A 15,858-nucleotide genomic window follows, 5' to 3' on the forward strand; every position below is an offset into this window, starting at 1 on the left:
CCCCCAGGGTTACTTCCTGCGGCCCTCCCCGCGCCCCCCACCACCACAGCTCACCTCCGCTCAGGGCCGGCTCCTGGCTTTTTGCACCCCAAGCAAAAAAAAAAAAAAAAAAAGAAGCCGGAGTGCTGTCCCTTGGAAAGTGCCGCTCCAAGCACATGCTTGGAGCGCTGGTGCCTAGAGCTGGCCCTGCTTGCCCCTACTTCTCCTGTGGCTGATGTCACTTGCAGGGGAGCTGAGGACAGTCCAGATGTTCAGGAAGCAATAAAGGATCTTCCTCACCAGGGGCAGCCTCTGGCGCCGGGCTGCAGGGTTAAAAGCAGCGCTGGCTGGGGAATGTTCAGAAACGTCGATTTCTGTCAAAACCAAAACTTCATGGCGTGTACCAGTGGGAAGATTGCTCAGGTCCAAGATGGAATTTCTGGTTAAAACCAGAGAGGGGGAGAAGAAAGTAAAGGCATTCCAGAGGGATATACCAATATATTTCATCCAAGCATACAGCTAATCAGTCTAGACCTTTTGCTTCCCATTAATTTTGTTTAAATGCCTCGTTTTTCTGATAACATAGGAGCAAATGCTCATGGGTCAATGAGGATTTCCAGCTTGGAAGTGTCACCGTTTACACATTTGTAGGGTTTCGCTGAGTATGAGACACGGTGCTGTGCCGCAGGTCACCACAACTTTGAATACGAAGGATCTCAGCAGTAAGGTAAATAATTTTGCAGGTTTATTGAAACGATCAGTCCTAGCTGGAGATCTCTAACAGCTCCAAAGTGGCTTGTTCCAGCATGAACTGGACATTGTGCAAAACCTGGGATGGAGTGGTGGGGGATAGACACTATCACACTAACACCCATGTGTTTTGCCTCTGACCATGTCACTTGCACGTTCCATGAAAGCCCTACGAGTCACTGCTCACTTCTGGCTAGACAGTGCAGCCTTTCCTCACACAGATGAGCACTCGCTCAGTCTACTAGCGCCATTGACTTGCCCTCAGCAAGAAGATATATAAGAATCTCTTCAACCCATGAGGGAAGAAACCATGAAGGTAGAGGACCTGGAGGGAAGAGACCAACTCTGAGGTTCCCTTCCCAACTTTTCCCCTTTGTTCACTTCATTGGGGAGAATTTATAGGAGAGTTATTGGAATGTAAGACTGAGAATACAAGCCTGGTTGGAGGAGATAGACAGAAATAGCAATTACATTTCTAAACAGGTGGAGGAACTCAATCTATGAACGGAACTGGTATATTTTATTAAAACTAAGTGGAAAGACAGCTTAAACTGAAAGCACTGTACACATCAAGGGACATCTGTGATTAGGAAAAAGTAAAATACTTTGCCTGATGTTGCCTATACAGCAGTAAAATGATAATCCATATACACGCTTTTAAATAAATGTTCCCACCCAAGTGGCTTTGGCATGGCTTGAACAAATCCTGATCAAAGATCTCTCATAAGTCCAAAATAAAGCAAATTAAATACATCTATGGGATTTCTGGCAGAGCCGTCAGATGGATACATGACACTACTGTGTTTATAGCGCAAGAATAATAGACCCAATTCTGCGCCTCTTACAGTGGGCAGTGACTTACTCCACGAGTTTCAATTGTGATTCCAATGGGACTAGTTATGGCTCAAGTTCTCCCCCATGTAAGGAAGGGTGGCAGAGTGGAGCCCCTTGACAGATCAATATGGAGCCCAACCCAACCACAATACAATTGATCATAGTATTATGCCTAGTATTTATCTAGTAGGCATGTGTGTCTTCCAGGCTCATGCCTGCCTCGCAGCCTGAACTCCGAAAGATTTTGGAACTGAAGCCGGCCCCTGGATAGGTTCCTGTTAGCCATATGGTGACACTGATCCCCAGCAGATAAAAGTCCCCAGCGTGGTGGAGAGGTCCAGGTTGTTGTAATGGGAGACTAGAACTCACAGTCATCTGACTTTATTTTGTCTTGTATTTTTTGGCTGGAAAAATGGTGATTCCTCACCCCCACCCCCGATAACGTTATTCCCTGGTGGTGTAATTTGCTGCAGCTCCCTTGACTTCAATGGCAGTGTGGCAATTTACACCAGCCAAGGACTTGGCCCTATCGGTTCCATTTGTAACCAGGCGTAGTTAATGTGTCGTGCACAGAACAGTGGGTCAAATTCATGGCTAGCCTCACTAGCATCAGCAATGCATCTGCCCTACCATAGTCCCCTGTTTATTTCAAACTGAATCAGTATTTCAGCCCGTGTCCTTTACCCCCTGCAACCTTCCCCACAACTGGACTTTCCTCCAGGTAACCCTATGGGCTGGCTTCACCCTTGCTGACCAAGGAGATGCAGCGTAGGCATCGGGTGCTGCTCCTGAGGAGGGCTTGGCCTTGGGAGATCAGCTGGAGAAGGCTTTGCATACCCAGGGATGGGGCAAAGTGAGCCAATAGGAAGGGTCCCTTGCTGCTGCTCCTGGTCCTGGTGTGAGACTCTTGTACTGCTCTTCTCTCCGAACCGCTGAGCGACAACACCCACAGTGTGCTGTTTGGCGTAGTGCTAACGTGCTTTCCCTTTTCTCCGGGATGATTGCATTGCTCCAGGGAATCAGAGTGACGGTGCTACAGCTGCTTGATCTACTGTGCGTCTTTGCTTTTCATGGCGTCGCTGCTTCCCTTGAGGGGGGATAGGAAACGTCTGCAGCTGCCATCTCAGCTAGTTTGGGTCAGGGGAGGAATTAAAGGAAGGAGGAACGTGGTGGAGGCAGCGCCTGTGACGGTGGCATTAGAGAACCCTGCTCAACAAGGAGATTCCGATGGTAACGGAGATGGCATGCAGCAAACGGAAAGCTGGTTTGGATCCTGACGCTGGATGATGGAAAGAATAAAAATCAGAATTACTTGGCTTGTCCATATGATCAGCGTGGTCAGACCCGAACGCCCAAAGGGGTGATAGGAACAGTATCGTGTTTGGCATTCAGGCACTCCTGGTAGGATTAATGTAGACAGAGAGGTGTTGCCTTTTGGCCTACGTCACCTATTGTCCCTACAAGCCCCCAAGGTCGCACAGCCATGCAACAGCACCCCACAGCTGGTTACAGGTAGAGAGCGTGGTGGAATAGAATTTACTATACATGAAAGGACTGGTTTTCCTCTCACACTAGGGCACAGTAGCTGGGGTGGTGGTATTGGCAGTGGTGATGGTATTACAGATGTAAGGCAGGAGAAAACCCACTGAACTCAGTGGAGCCACACCAGGCTGTACTGACGAGAGAAGCCGGCTCTTTGTACTATCTGACAGTAGAGCATTTTCGAAGAAAAGCCATTTAGGAATTTGTCTGTGTAATTCCCCAACTGCGCACCAGCCCAGGTGTGAGGAGGCTATCTCCAGTTCAGCTCCCGTGGCTTCACCGCCCAACCCCATATAGTAGAAAATGTTTTCACCCCCCTACACCCGCTCCATAATGACAAACAATACTGTCTGATTCAGTGGCCCATGTGCAATGAGGTTGGGGGATCAGTCAGGCGGGTATATTTGAGCGAACAATATTATAATGTGTCACCCGTGGATCCTGTGCAAAAAGGCCAAGGGCTGACGGTTAGTGGACATTGACCTCTCCTCTGCCTCAGAGAGAGAGTTTCTTCAGCTCAGGCATGGGACCTTGGCTGGGTCTACAGCAGCTTCAGCCTTTGTTATACTTGGGACCCTACGGGCTGCTAAAATCTCTTTTCAGGAGCACTAAATACACCAAAAACATGGCCAGCAGGTGTAACTAGACACAGCTCCACTAAGGTCAGTTAAGCGTTAACAGCTCACATCGGCAGAGGCTGGGGCCCCAATATACATCTGTGTCTACACTGCACAATTACCCTGGGACCCTGCTTAGCCCAGCCCAGGCGTGAGCATCCCCACTGCAAAGCCCTACACACATTCCTGCTTCCTCACTCACCCGTGTGGGCCTGCGGACATGGCGCTGAGGTGCGCTAGGATTTTTTCCCAGTCAACTGCAGATTTTGTCTGTCCTTCCAGGGGGATTGTGGGAAAGCATTGGGGGACTACCAACATTCAAATAATTATTCTGGAGCCTCGCTGCAAGGTGGGTGGATTCCAGCCCATGTGAACCTGCGGCCTAGGCTCAAATCCCCACTACCCCAGCCATGTCACCCAACCTCAGCTCAAAGCACCTCCAAACCCTGGTGTGAGGTTTTTCGGTGTGGATGGCAGGGGAGTTTGCACTTGCTAAGAGCCCATGTGAAGTGTGCAGTGAAGACATACCCAGAGCACGTGTAAATGTGCTAAGATGTGCCTGACTGGACTGCAACGCATGCAGCATCTGGTGGCAGCACGTTTCATACTGTGAAATGATAGCACTCCCTGGTGGGGTGTCATTGCTTGATTTGCTAGTAGCTGTAACGGGTGCCCTTACTAATAACAGAATGCATATTCTGGTGCTGGTCATCAACAGACTCAAATGACTGTGTTAGTCAAGGGGTATTTTTTCACCGGGATTGTTTCCTGAGACTTTCCTTCTTCCTAACTTTGGTGCATTGTAGAGATACATACCGGTGACCGGTTCAAGAATGATGTATCCTGGTGGTAGTGGCTTTGGTGGCCATGTCGTGTTGGTAGCTGGTTTTTTAGTGGCTGTCTTGGGGGTGATCATGGTTGTGGAAGACACGGTGGTGGCCGGTGCAGGGGAAACAGCCGTCTTGCCAGGGCTTGTGGGAGTGGTAGCTGTTGAGGTAGGGGTAGACTTGCCAGTGGATGTTGTGGTGCTGGAAGCTGAGGTGAGGACAGTCTTTTGGGTGGATGTGGAGGTGATGGGAGATGGGGAGGTGGAGTTTGGGGTGGGCTGGGGGGAAGTGACAGGCTTCTTGGGGGAGGTGATGAAGGTGGTGTTGTGGGTGGGACCAGGTAGGGAGGTGGTATTGTGGGTGATGCTAGTTGGGGTGATAATAGCAGTTGGGGAGATGGTAGTGTGGATAGTAGCAGGTAGGATGGTGATATTGTGGGTGGTAGCAGGTGGGGAAGTGGTGTTGTGGGTAGTAGTGGTATTGTGAATGGTAGCAAGTGGGGTGATCATAACAGGTAGCGAAGTGGTGTCATGGGTGGTGGTGTCATGGGTGGTGGTGTCATTGTAGGTGGTAGCAGGTGGGGAAGTGGTGTCGTGGGTGGTGGTGTCATTGTAGGTGGTAGCAGGTGGGGAAGTGGTGTTGTGGGTAGTAGTGGTATTGTGGATGGTAGCAAGTGGGGTGATCATAACAGGTAGCGAAGTGGTGTCGTGGGTGGTGGTGTCATTGTAGGTGGTAGCAGGTGGGAAAGTGGTGTCGTGGGTGGTGGTATCATTGTAGGTGGTAGCAGGTGGGGAAGTGGTGTCGTGGGTGGTGGTATCATTGTAGGTGGTAGCAGGTGGGGAAGTGGTGTCATGGGTGGTGGTATCATTGTAGGTGGTAGCAGGTGGGGAAGTGGTGTCGTGGGTGGTGGTATCATTGTAGGTGGTAGCAGGTGGGGAAGTGGTGTTGTGGGTAGTAGTGGTATTGTGAATGGTAGCAAGTGGGGTGATCATAACAGGTAGCGAAGTGGTGTTGTGGGGGATGGTGTCATTGTAGGTGGTAGCTGGTGGGGAAGTGGTGTCGTGGGTGGTGGTGTCATCGTAGGTTGTGGTGTCATCGTAGGTGGTAGCAGGTGGGGAGGTGGTGTTGTCGGTGGTGGTGGTATTGTGGATGGTAGCAAGTGGGGCAATGATAGCAGGTGGGGAGGTGGTTTCGTGGGGGATGGTGCCATTGTAGGTGGTGGCAGGTAGGGAGGTGGTGTTGTGGGTGGTGGTGGTATTGTCGGTGGTAGCAAGTGGGGAAGTGGTGATGTGTGTAGTAGTGGTATTGCGGATGGTAGCAAGGGGGGTGATGATAGCAGGTGGGGAGGTGGTTTCGTGGGGGATGGTGACATTGTAGGTGGTGGTCGGTGGGGTGATGCTGGTATCAGGGGTAGCGGAAGTCCCACTGCTAGCAGTTGCCTCTGAGACTGGCTCTGACATTCCCCCGAGCAGACCGATGCCCAGGACGCTGTCCAGTTCCGATTGATAGTGCCTCTGGATCCAGCTGCTCACGGATGGATGATTTTCAGCTCGTTTTAGATCAGGGAGGTTTACACCAAGCAAATTTTTCACATTCTGGACACTGAGGTTCTGCAATGCAGTGGTGAAAACAGTTCAACTTCACAAACAGGCGGTGTTACCAGAGGATACTTTTTCTAATATGATTACTGACAAAATAATAACATTTAAAAAAATATGTATTAAAGAGACAGCATCCCAAATCCCTCCCATCCAGTTCTCATTGGGCAATAGCCTTGACGCTAACACTTGCTAAACATAATTGCGCGACCTCTCTCCTGTGAAGTTATATTCCCTGTCTACTGAGATCGTCAGCTCCTCAGGACAGAGAAAGGGGTTTGCACCACTGATGCACATATAATGCTTTACCCGTCTAACGCATTATATGTGCATCAGTGGTGCAAACCCCCTTTCCCTGTGGATCCCTCAGTCCACCAGCTGTTCTGTAGCATTGCATTGATGGACATTCCACTAGAGATCCTGACCACACCAAGACAGCTGGTAGAGTCTCTAGCAATGGAATTGGGGTCTTCTACTAGGCACGCGCCAGCAGTTTAAGGAGCATGCAATGAATGTGTGTAACATACCTGCAGTTCGCTGGGTTTTAAGGAAGTAAATGTGTCGATATCCATGGCAATATTAGATCCTGCGAAGTGTTCCAGGTCCTTTATTGGCGCTCCACCTTAATAAAAATAGGTAGGGTTTTTAATAAACTTACAGATGCGGTAGCATTTTCCAAGCAGGGTTGTTACTGCAGATCTTTTATAAACATCTAGTTATGGCAATCTATGGAGGGGGCAGGGGAGGACCAGTCCTGTATCAACTGCACTAGAATAAAAGAAGGGAAAAGTTTAAATACCTACCTAAATATGGCTGAATTAAAGGGTAGTAAGCACTGGTTCCAGTTTGGCTAGCAAAGGCATCACGGGCTTTTGCATACAGCCGGTCTTTCTTGCTTTGTGAACAAGAAGAAATGTCTAATTTCCCAGCAGTCCTAGGTGAAGAGAAAGTCGCACGTTACAATCAGTGGCTCCTGCCCAGAATGAGAGCAAACAAAGGCCCAATTCTGTGACCATATGAACCCTCCCAAGATCCATAGCTAATTGGATGGATGATTTATTCCTTGGTCCTAAATATGGCAGGCCATCTGACCCTGTGAATACGGGCTAATAAACTGAGAATGGGGGCAGGGCCAGCGGCTCCCGTTGGCCACTCTGCAGAGTATGAACTCAGCACAGCAAGGAATCTGGCCCATGCTGTTTCTGCAAGAACAGCCCAAAATTGCATGGCTTTCTTTGCTACCGTAGCAGAGTGCAAGCACGTAGCTCATTAATTTTTCAGCATCACCCCAAGACTCCCTCAGAACGACTGTTTGCCAATTAGCTCACTACCGTTGTTTTTTTTGGCATTTTCTCTCCAGGTTTATTGCAATTTTTCGTTCCTACCCATAGTTCTAACCTCTTAGCAGGGCTGTCACTATCGGTGGAGGGGGTGGAGCAAAGGGGACATTTGCGCCCCGCCCCACCCCCAAAGAAAATCTTCAAGGGGCCCCAAATTGTCAGAAAGTCCAAAATATGTACAAAGTTATCCAGTGTTAAGCAGTGGAATAGCAGCAGATTGGAGAGTCCTTGTCCATTATAGAAATTATAAATCATCGCAAATACTGACGCAGTATCCAAATTTCACTTTTTAAAGCCCTGAAAATACCAGATTTTGTAGGGGTCCAACGAGCCTCTGGACTCGGAATGTTGTTTGTTTTTTAAATAGCTACACGCAGGCCCCAAAGTACCCACAGGGCCCTCCCCCCACCATAATGGGATCCTACAACCAGCCCTGCTCCATAGCAGGCAAATCTTGCTTCTCTTACTAGCACAAGTATTCCTTACTCCAAGGGATCAGTTCCTTGGCAAGGGTTACTTGTGTGAAGGCACAGAGAGGTTAAGTGATTTGCCGATGGTCACACAGCGAGTCAGCGGTAGAATCAGACCTAAAACCCAGGCTGCCTGACTCCCATGACCTCTCCAGCCCAGCTTTGCAGACCCAAGAGATGTCCAGAATCTGGAGGGTTTTCTGGAGCGCTTGTTACAACGCACCCTGAAAGAGTGGAGCTTTGTCCAACATGATGCAGCACTAACGTGAGTCTAAAGATTCACTCGTGAAATTAAAGTGCCCCTTCCATTTCTAAGGTGATTTACCCAATTGCTTCTGGGCTTATTTTATTAATCTGATCATCCTCCAGCCCACACAGATCTCTACCACCAATTTTCTGAAGTAAGGGTCCAGTTAAGGTGCCCCCCAAGTCCGTGTATCTAGTGATCAGTTGCTTGGCCTGGAAAACAAAATTAAAGAAGGTGAATTTATTTAGGGAATACAAACCCTCCCTATAAAAACACACAAGAGTAGTATAGTAACTGCTACAAACACTGTATCCTTTCAATGATCAAAGCTGGGGCTCTCAGGAACAGAGAAACTGACTCATTCTAGCCCATGCAGCCAAGACGAAAAGAGGAGGAATGTAAATCCAGACCCTTCCCCATCTACGCCCACTGGCCAATGCCCCTGGGAGAGTCTCCTTGGCCCTGTACAAGTTGTAGCTGCATCCCCTCTATCAAATACCTCTCCCCAAAACTCAGCTCTCACACCAGGCCTGTTAAATAGAATCCTGCGGTGTAACCATCTTTCTAAATATTGGCTTGGATGCTCTACTCCTGTTCCGGTTACGTTGCTCTGTTGCATCAGCACAAGATGGTAGAATCTGGCCCTAACCGGGCAGTTGAAAGTTCTCCTTGTGTAAAGGAAACCAGCACATCTGGCTCCTTCTTCCATTGCCCCTCTGCAGCCTGGTCTCGGGTGCGGGGGGGTAGGGTGGAGTGTGCCCGTGCTACACCAATTCACAACGGGCGTAGAGTCACATGGAGGCAATAGCCAGTTGGTGTAAAGTAGAGCAGCCCATAAGCTGCTCTAAAGCACGCTGATAGGCTGGGGCTGGTGAAAATGTGCCATGAGAATCTGTGCGTGGAGCAGGGGAGAATCGGTGCCATTGTATTTAAGAGAGTGAAACTAGCAAGGAAGCAATAAGGACAGAGCTTTCATTTCTGTCAGCAAAGGACTCCATATGCTTAATGCCACCCTCTCCCTTCTCCCACGTCTATTATCTACTGGCTGTGGGATCACACTCTCTTGCTCTAGCGCATCAATAGCTATGTTAACAGCCACTGGCATTTTTACCCCAGATGCCTTCCAGCGTCCGCCTGCTGGATCCAGTAAGGCTGATAGTGTGTCACTGGAAGTCACTCTCCACGTGCTGATCTCGTTCTCATCGTAGCGGCGTGATAACTGACCAAACAGCTTTAACTGGTCCTCTGGGATCCCAGCGGGGTAAATCTGGAAGGTCCAGGGTGACTCGTTAGCAAGTCCATGTGAAACATGGATATCAAGAGCAGGAGGCTAATTCCCACTGGTTTAAAGTGTAACAGGAAATCCTGTTTCTATCTCTCGCTCACCACCGGACACAGCATCCTCTTGGCTTCTATCCCCTCCTTACTTTCACCATTGCCCGCCTGCTTCCCGCGGGTCGCTGTCTCTTTGTGATAGTTTTGGCTTGATTTTTGATGGTCAGTCCCTCTGGGTATTGAGCTGAGGTGCTCTAGTCATATGGGCAGCCAACGTACCGAAATCAGGCACGGGAGTAACATTGCAGACTACCAACATCTACCCAGTTAGACCATTAACACCCAGTGCAGGCTCCTCCGGACCACTCTGCGCTCATCCCTGCCCATTCTCCAGCTCTGATTTTGCATTTGACTCTCACTTCCCTTGATTCAGCTCGTCGCTCACCTCCCAACCATTCAACTTCCTCTCCATGATACCCTCTTCCTCCTCCCTTCCCCAGTGCTAATCACCATTCCCCCTTCCTTCCCCCTTTCTCCCACTGATCTTCACAGCTCTCCTTGCTTCTCTCCAGAACTCTCCCCCACACCACTGTCCCCGGCCCAACCCCACTCCTCTACAGTGAATGATACCCAAAGCACTACGGATGATAAATGTAGACCACATTGTTGTTTAACAAGGGATGGACCCGAGCTGCAAAGTTCAGCCCTGGCTCCCTTTTTGAGCTCAGACACACTGCTTTTGAATGATTTCTGCATCATCCCCCTGGCAGTTTTCATCGTCGCTCAAATTGTGCGACAGCACTGGGGGGGCAGGAGAACTTGGCCCGAACTGGACTCTCTGCATGTTCCTTGCGGTGAGGAGTGAACTCAGCCCTGAGGGAGCAGGTCAAAAAATTCTGTCTCCAGACAAGGTGACTGGAGTAGCTTTCGGCGACTGCTTCTCCTCCAGCATCATATCTCCAGAGGCCGCAGAAGAGACAGTGACACGGAGGATGCACTCTGGTTATGTGACCTCGTGCTCTGTTTAGTAGGGGTTAGCACAGGCGGGCAGAGTCCCCAGAACAATGACACAGGCCTGAGGTCAGTAAACAACAAAACCACGTCTATGTATTAGTGGGAGAGGGGACAGAAGCAGCTCCCCTTATGCTTCTGGTGTTGCTATTTCCTTTCTCCCAAAGGCAGGAAGCACAGAGAGAGCCCTGAACCTACTCCCAGAGTTACTGCCTCAGAAAGTGGTCCTCCCCATCCGGGAGAGCAACACCTTGTAAGGGCTGGGTATGGATGTGCTAAGAAACACCCGCTCCCCCAGCCAGCACATTGACTCTGTTATAGTCCTTCAGGATGTAGAAATGAACATCCCAACACCCTCCCGCCCAACATGCACGTACTCTGCTCTGGTCAGAAATCTTTCCCCATGACGCTTATTCCCAAGGATGAAAATCACCTACAAACAGAGTTCTCCCTGCCTGGAAAGGCCGTGTACTAACTTGGAGCTCAGCTGCTTGTTATTGTCTTATTTCGTGATAGTCTTTGTTACCTCACTGAGTTTTCTTTTCATGACATCAAGGTACTCCTCTGTGAGAGGCTGCTCCAGCAATGGAACCAGGTTGGCTTTCAAAACCTCGTTACTCAAGCATGCATCAAATTGCCCCTTAGTGTCATAATACACAATGAAGAGGGGGTCTTGGATGGTGCTGGCGGTGATAGGTTCAGACTTGCATTCTGTTGATAGAATTGGTAGACAGGGAAAGATTTCACAGATTCATAGATTCTAAGGCCAGAAGATGGGGATCATGTAGTCTGACCTCCTGGATAACCCAGGCCAGAGAATTTCCCCCAAGTAATCCCAGTTTTGCTGGCCCTAGGGGAACAGAGAGAATGGGACTTGGGCTCCTAGGTCATGCAGAAGCTTTTGAAAATGCTACCCCCAGACCATTGAGTGATTATCCGAACTGATCCAAACCCACGATTGGCCCATTGCTAATTTTAACGCTCCTCCACTTACGTTCAGTGGCACGTTTAGATCTGGAAGATGAAGGTGATGCGGAGCCAATAGATTTTAAGAGGAGCATGGTTTTCTCCTTCTGAGATGCACTTTGGGTTTGGTACCCATCGACAACACTTCTGAAGAAGGCCTTTCTCACACCCTGGGGAAAAGGAAGAATAAGAGTTCCTAAGTCGCGGATGAAGCTGAGGACAAAACGGGCAATAGCCCAGAGGTATGCAGGCGTTAGCTCACAAGAAGCATAATCAATTGCCCACTGAAGTCAATGGGAGTCTATCCATTGACTTCTTTGGATCAGACCCAAGCAGAGAGGAATTAAAAACGATCAGGGTTTGGCAAAGAGGAAAGGATGGAGTCCCAGATGGCAAGACTGGTAGAGGAGAAAGCTCCATTGACAGAACAACTGTAAGATCTGTGAAGGGAGAGAAGAGGTTGGTGATAGAGGAGCGGAGGGAGCAGGGAGAGGAAGAGAGAAAGACCAAGTGCATGAGCATCTGCTGCTCACACAAGGATTTCACAGTGTGGAACATAGTTCACAGCTATAATATACAATAATATAACTCTCATGCTACCCAGTGCATCTCAGAAGCAAACCCCTGTTTCCCAAAGAGTGAACTCGGCACAGCTATCTCCCTAATAAGCTGCCTAGGTGCGTAACCTACCTCCTTGACTGACCTCCAAGTTGTCCGGTTCAGATACAAAGTGAGTGATCCAAGACTCTGCAAACTCCCTAAATCCCATGATAAAGGAGCCCTGCACCATGCAGGAAAAGGCAAAGTTTAGATAAGTCACAAACAGTATTCTCTAGTCAAACCCATACACAAATAATCCTCCATTTCAGGGTTAATCTCGTTCTTTCAGAGAATCAGAGAATATCAGGGTTGGAAGGGACCTCAGGAGGTCATCTAGTCCAGCCCCCTGCTCAAAGCAGGACCAATCCCCAACTAAATCATCCCAGCCAGGGCTTTGTCAAGCTGGGCCTTAAAAACCTCTAAGGAAGGAGATTCCACCACCTCCCTAGGTGACTCATATACAGTGCTTCACCACCCTCCTAGTGAAAAAGTTTTTCCTAATATCCAACCTAAACCTCCCCCCCCCTGCAACTTGAGACCATTACTCCTTGTTCTGTCATCTGCCACCACTGAGAACAAATAGATCCATCCTCTTTGGAACCCCCCTTCAGGTAGTTGAAAGCAGCTGTCAAATCCCCCCTCAATCTTCTCTTCTGCAGACTAAACAATCCCAGTTCCCTCAGCCTCTCCTCATAAGTCATGTGCCCCAGACCCCTAATCATTTTTGTTGCCTTCCGCTAGACTCTTTCCAATTTTTCCACATCCTTCTTGTAGTGTGGGGCCCAAAACTGGACACAGTACTCCAGATGAGGCCTCACCAATGTCAAATAGAGGGGAATGATCATGTCCCTCGATCTGCTGGCAATGCCCCTAATAATACAGCCCAAAATGCCATTAGCCTTCTTGGCAACAAGGGCACACAGCCTCTCATCCACTGTAATCCCCAGTCCTTTTCTGCAGAACTGCTGCCTAGCCATTCAGTCCCTAGTCTGTAGCGGTGCATGGGATTCTTCCGTCCTAAGTGCAGGACTCTGCACTTGTCCTTGTTGAACCTCATCAGATTTCTTTTGTCCCAATCCTCTAATTTGTCTAGGTCCCTCTGTATCCGATCCCTACCCTCCAGCATATCTACCACTCCTCCCAGTTTAGTGTCATCTGCAAATTTGCTGAGGGTGCAGTCCACGCCATCCTCCAGATTATTAATGAAGATATTGAACAAAACCAGCCCCAGGACCAACCCTTGGGGCACTCCGCTTGATACCAGCTGCCATCTAGACATGGAGCCGTTGATCTCTACCCGTTGAGCCCGACGATCTAGCCAGCTTTCTATCCACCTTATAGTCCAGAACACCCCAAGGGGAAGCGCCTACCCGTCCTGGCTTTCCCCACTGCTGAGGAGAGTGTTGAGAGCAGCTTTCTGGGCCCCTGTTAGATCTGGACAGAGCTTCAGATTCTCCAGGATCTGAGGGTCGGAGTCTGTGATGGCTGCTGGATCCATGTCACACACCAATGCTCCGAGGCTGCTAAGCTGTTCCTTGCTCAGTGTGTTATTCACCCTGCCCTGGGGGAAAGGGCAACACAGCAGGTGTCAGAATTCTCTTATAAACCAGGCAACTCCCCAGAGCCGGGCGAGTGAGATCCCTTGACTCAGTCAATACGTTCTGCAATATTTCTGAGTGAACTATTCAAACTTGTTTTCCTTCAGTATTCACCCGGCTTACAAGCCAAAGGCTGTATCTGATCGCTCTATCTTACAACAGATAGTAACTTACTCAATTACTCAGTGAGTAAATTATAACTCAACATTAAAATGGCAGGATCTGGCCCCAAATATTAGCAACTAATATTTGCAAGGAAAGGAAACTAACTGGACTTAATTTACTCCGGGAGGCTGATGTCGTGCGTATAGCTACTACCGCTAAAGCACTGAACTGATCATTAGGGCACCGAGAAGGTGCACTTGAAAGGTAGATTGTAACTTACCAGGCACACTAATGCATTATTCAGGAGTTGTGTTCTTTGGGCCGATCCATTTGGCAGCAGGTTTAGATTCCCTTGGGAAGCCAGACTGTAAAACTCTTTGCAGGTGTGATTCTGCACTTGGGTGAAACTGTAAGGAATGGAAATTGTGTAAACTGGGTGTGGGGGGGAACAGACCTCAGAAATGACAACCGTGGTTTGCAGCATGTGCGCCTTCTTCAGCGACTTGTCCTGGAGGAGGTCCCTGGCACGTTGGGCCAGTAACGCCAGCTGCTTTCCTGAGAAATGTGCTAATGCTGCTCTGAGCGGGATGGGGCAGAATCTAAACCCTGGGGATCCTCTGGTGTGACTTAGAGAGGAATCGGGCCCATCAACTTCTGCTCCATGCTCTGCTCTCCCCATGGAGAGGGTACGTAGTGCATCCGGGGCTAGTGCCATTGCATCCTATGCTCAGAGCTGCTAGCCATTCTCTCCTTGCCAATGGCCCCACATTGCCACAGAAGCAGTGCCAAATGCCCACCTGGCTTTCTAACAGATAGCCAGAACTAGCATTTATTACTGGCCACTTGTGGTCAGCGACCCTCAAAGCTCTACATTAAAACAGAGACCCAACTTTACTCCTGGGCTTTGAGGATTAAGGCCTCAGTTCATGAAAGCATTTAAGCGTGTGCTTCACTTTAAGCATGGGAGTTCTTCTAGTGACTTCAATGGGACATTTGTGCTTACAGGTAAGCATGTGTGTTTTGCTGACTTGGGTCTGAAGTTCTCCATCTTGCTGTCCTTATTCAGAAAAAGCTCCCACTGAAACCAATAGGCAGGGCTTAAATTCTCACCAAGTATTTCCTGGGGCTCGGGGCTTCAGCCTCGCGGGACGTGCCGGGGCTCCCGCTGGTTTAAAAATATTTACTAGAGCTCTGCTCCAGATGGCTCCAGCTGAATTTACGCCCCACTGATGGGGATTTTTAATGAGTGAGGGCTGCAGGATTGGAGCTGAGAGCCCAATTCTGCAAACCTTCCCTCACAGGAGTAATCCTTAGACACACAAGGACATAATTGGCCTTGAATCAGGGCTACTCTCATGACCGAATGCTACTGACTCACATGGGAAATGAGCGCTTATGCCACTCTGAGATACTCACTCAAAGAAGAGCAGCACGTCTGGCGGGTAGCTGGTGAAGTTTGCTGTCAAGTTCTTTGCAGCTAGTATTTTGGCCATGCAGGATAACTGATGGAAAGAAACAGGCAGCCGACTGTCAATATTACCTGCTTCTCATAAAACATTTCAGTACATTAACTAGAACTTATCTTGGGCCGTAGAGTCAGAGAAAAATGAAAAATAACCCTATTTACTCAAGTGGGAATACTGGGGAGCTCTTGTTTTTAAATGAAATGTTTCATCCCTCCTGCTGCTTCACAGACACACATTCATCAGTCCGGTTTTGCTTCCACCATTGCTTTTCTTCCCCAGGTTGTTTTGGTCCCCTGTGTGTATGGGTCAAATCCATCCCCAGCTGAACTCTGCTTGGAGTGAAGGGAATTACACTGAGGCCATCAGCTGATCCTGGTGCCTTGCTCCCTGGCTCGTCCCTTACGCCGATGCCAGCTGGGCGTACAATGCTACCGTTCTGGTAATGCCCACTTGGAACTGGTGTAAAGGACTTTGCCTGGGGGCAGGGCATGGGAGAATCAGGACGATTATTTTTAAAATCTCTGATGATGGGAGGTGCGAGGTAAGTCCCATTTCAGCCAGCTCCCTTTGTGCGGTGTGCAGTACCCCGCAGGGTCAGGGCCACTGCGCTTTGCGGGGTAACCCATCTGCATT

General features: G+C 49.2%; 1 protein-coding gene across 1 annotated transcript; it reads right to left on the reverse strand.

The window, feature by feature from the left end:
- Positions 1-1,246: 1,246 nt before the first annotated feature.
- Positions 1,247-5,083, reverse strand: LOC117884536 (integumentary mucin C.1-like). The gene is made up of 2 exons (XM_034784988.1): positions 4,539-5,083; positions 1,247-2,842 (listed from the first exon to the last, which is right to left on the reverse strand). The coding sequence occupies exons 1-2, from the start codon at positions 5,056-5,058 to the stop codon at positions 2,760-2,762; spliced, it is 603 nt and encodes a 200-aa protein (XP_034640879.1). The 5' UTR covers positions 5,059-5,083; the 3' UTR covers positions 1,247-2,759.
- Positions 5,084-15,858: the final 10,775 nt, after the last annotated feature.

Source organism: Trachemys scripta, chromosome 10 (assembly GCF_013100865.1).
Source record: "Trachemys scripta elegans isolate TJP31775 chromosome 10, CAS_Tse_1.0, whole genome shotgun sequence".
Classification (NCBI taxonomy): Eukaryota; Metazoa; Chordata; order Testudines; family Emydidae; genus Trachemys; species Trachemys scripta.

What these genes read in the sequence shown, in the direction of transcription:
- LOC117884536 (XM_034784988.1), bottom strand. Translation starts at nt 5,058, where the DNA reads ATGATCACCCCACTTGCTACCATTCACAATACCACTACTACCCACAAC. An exon ending in CATTCTTGAACCGGTCACCG is followed by an intron (nt 2,843 to 4,538) that starts GTATGTATCTCT and finishes TCCATCATCCAG; the next exon opens with CGTCAGGATCCAAACCAGCT.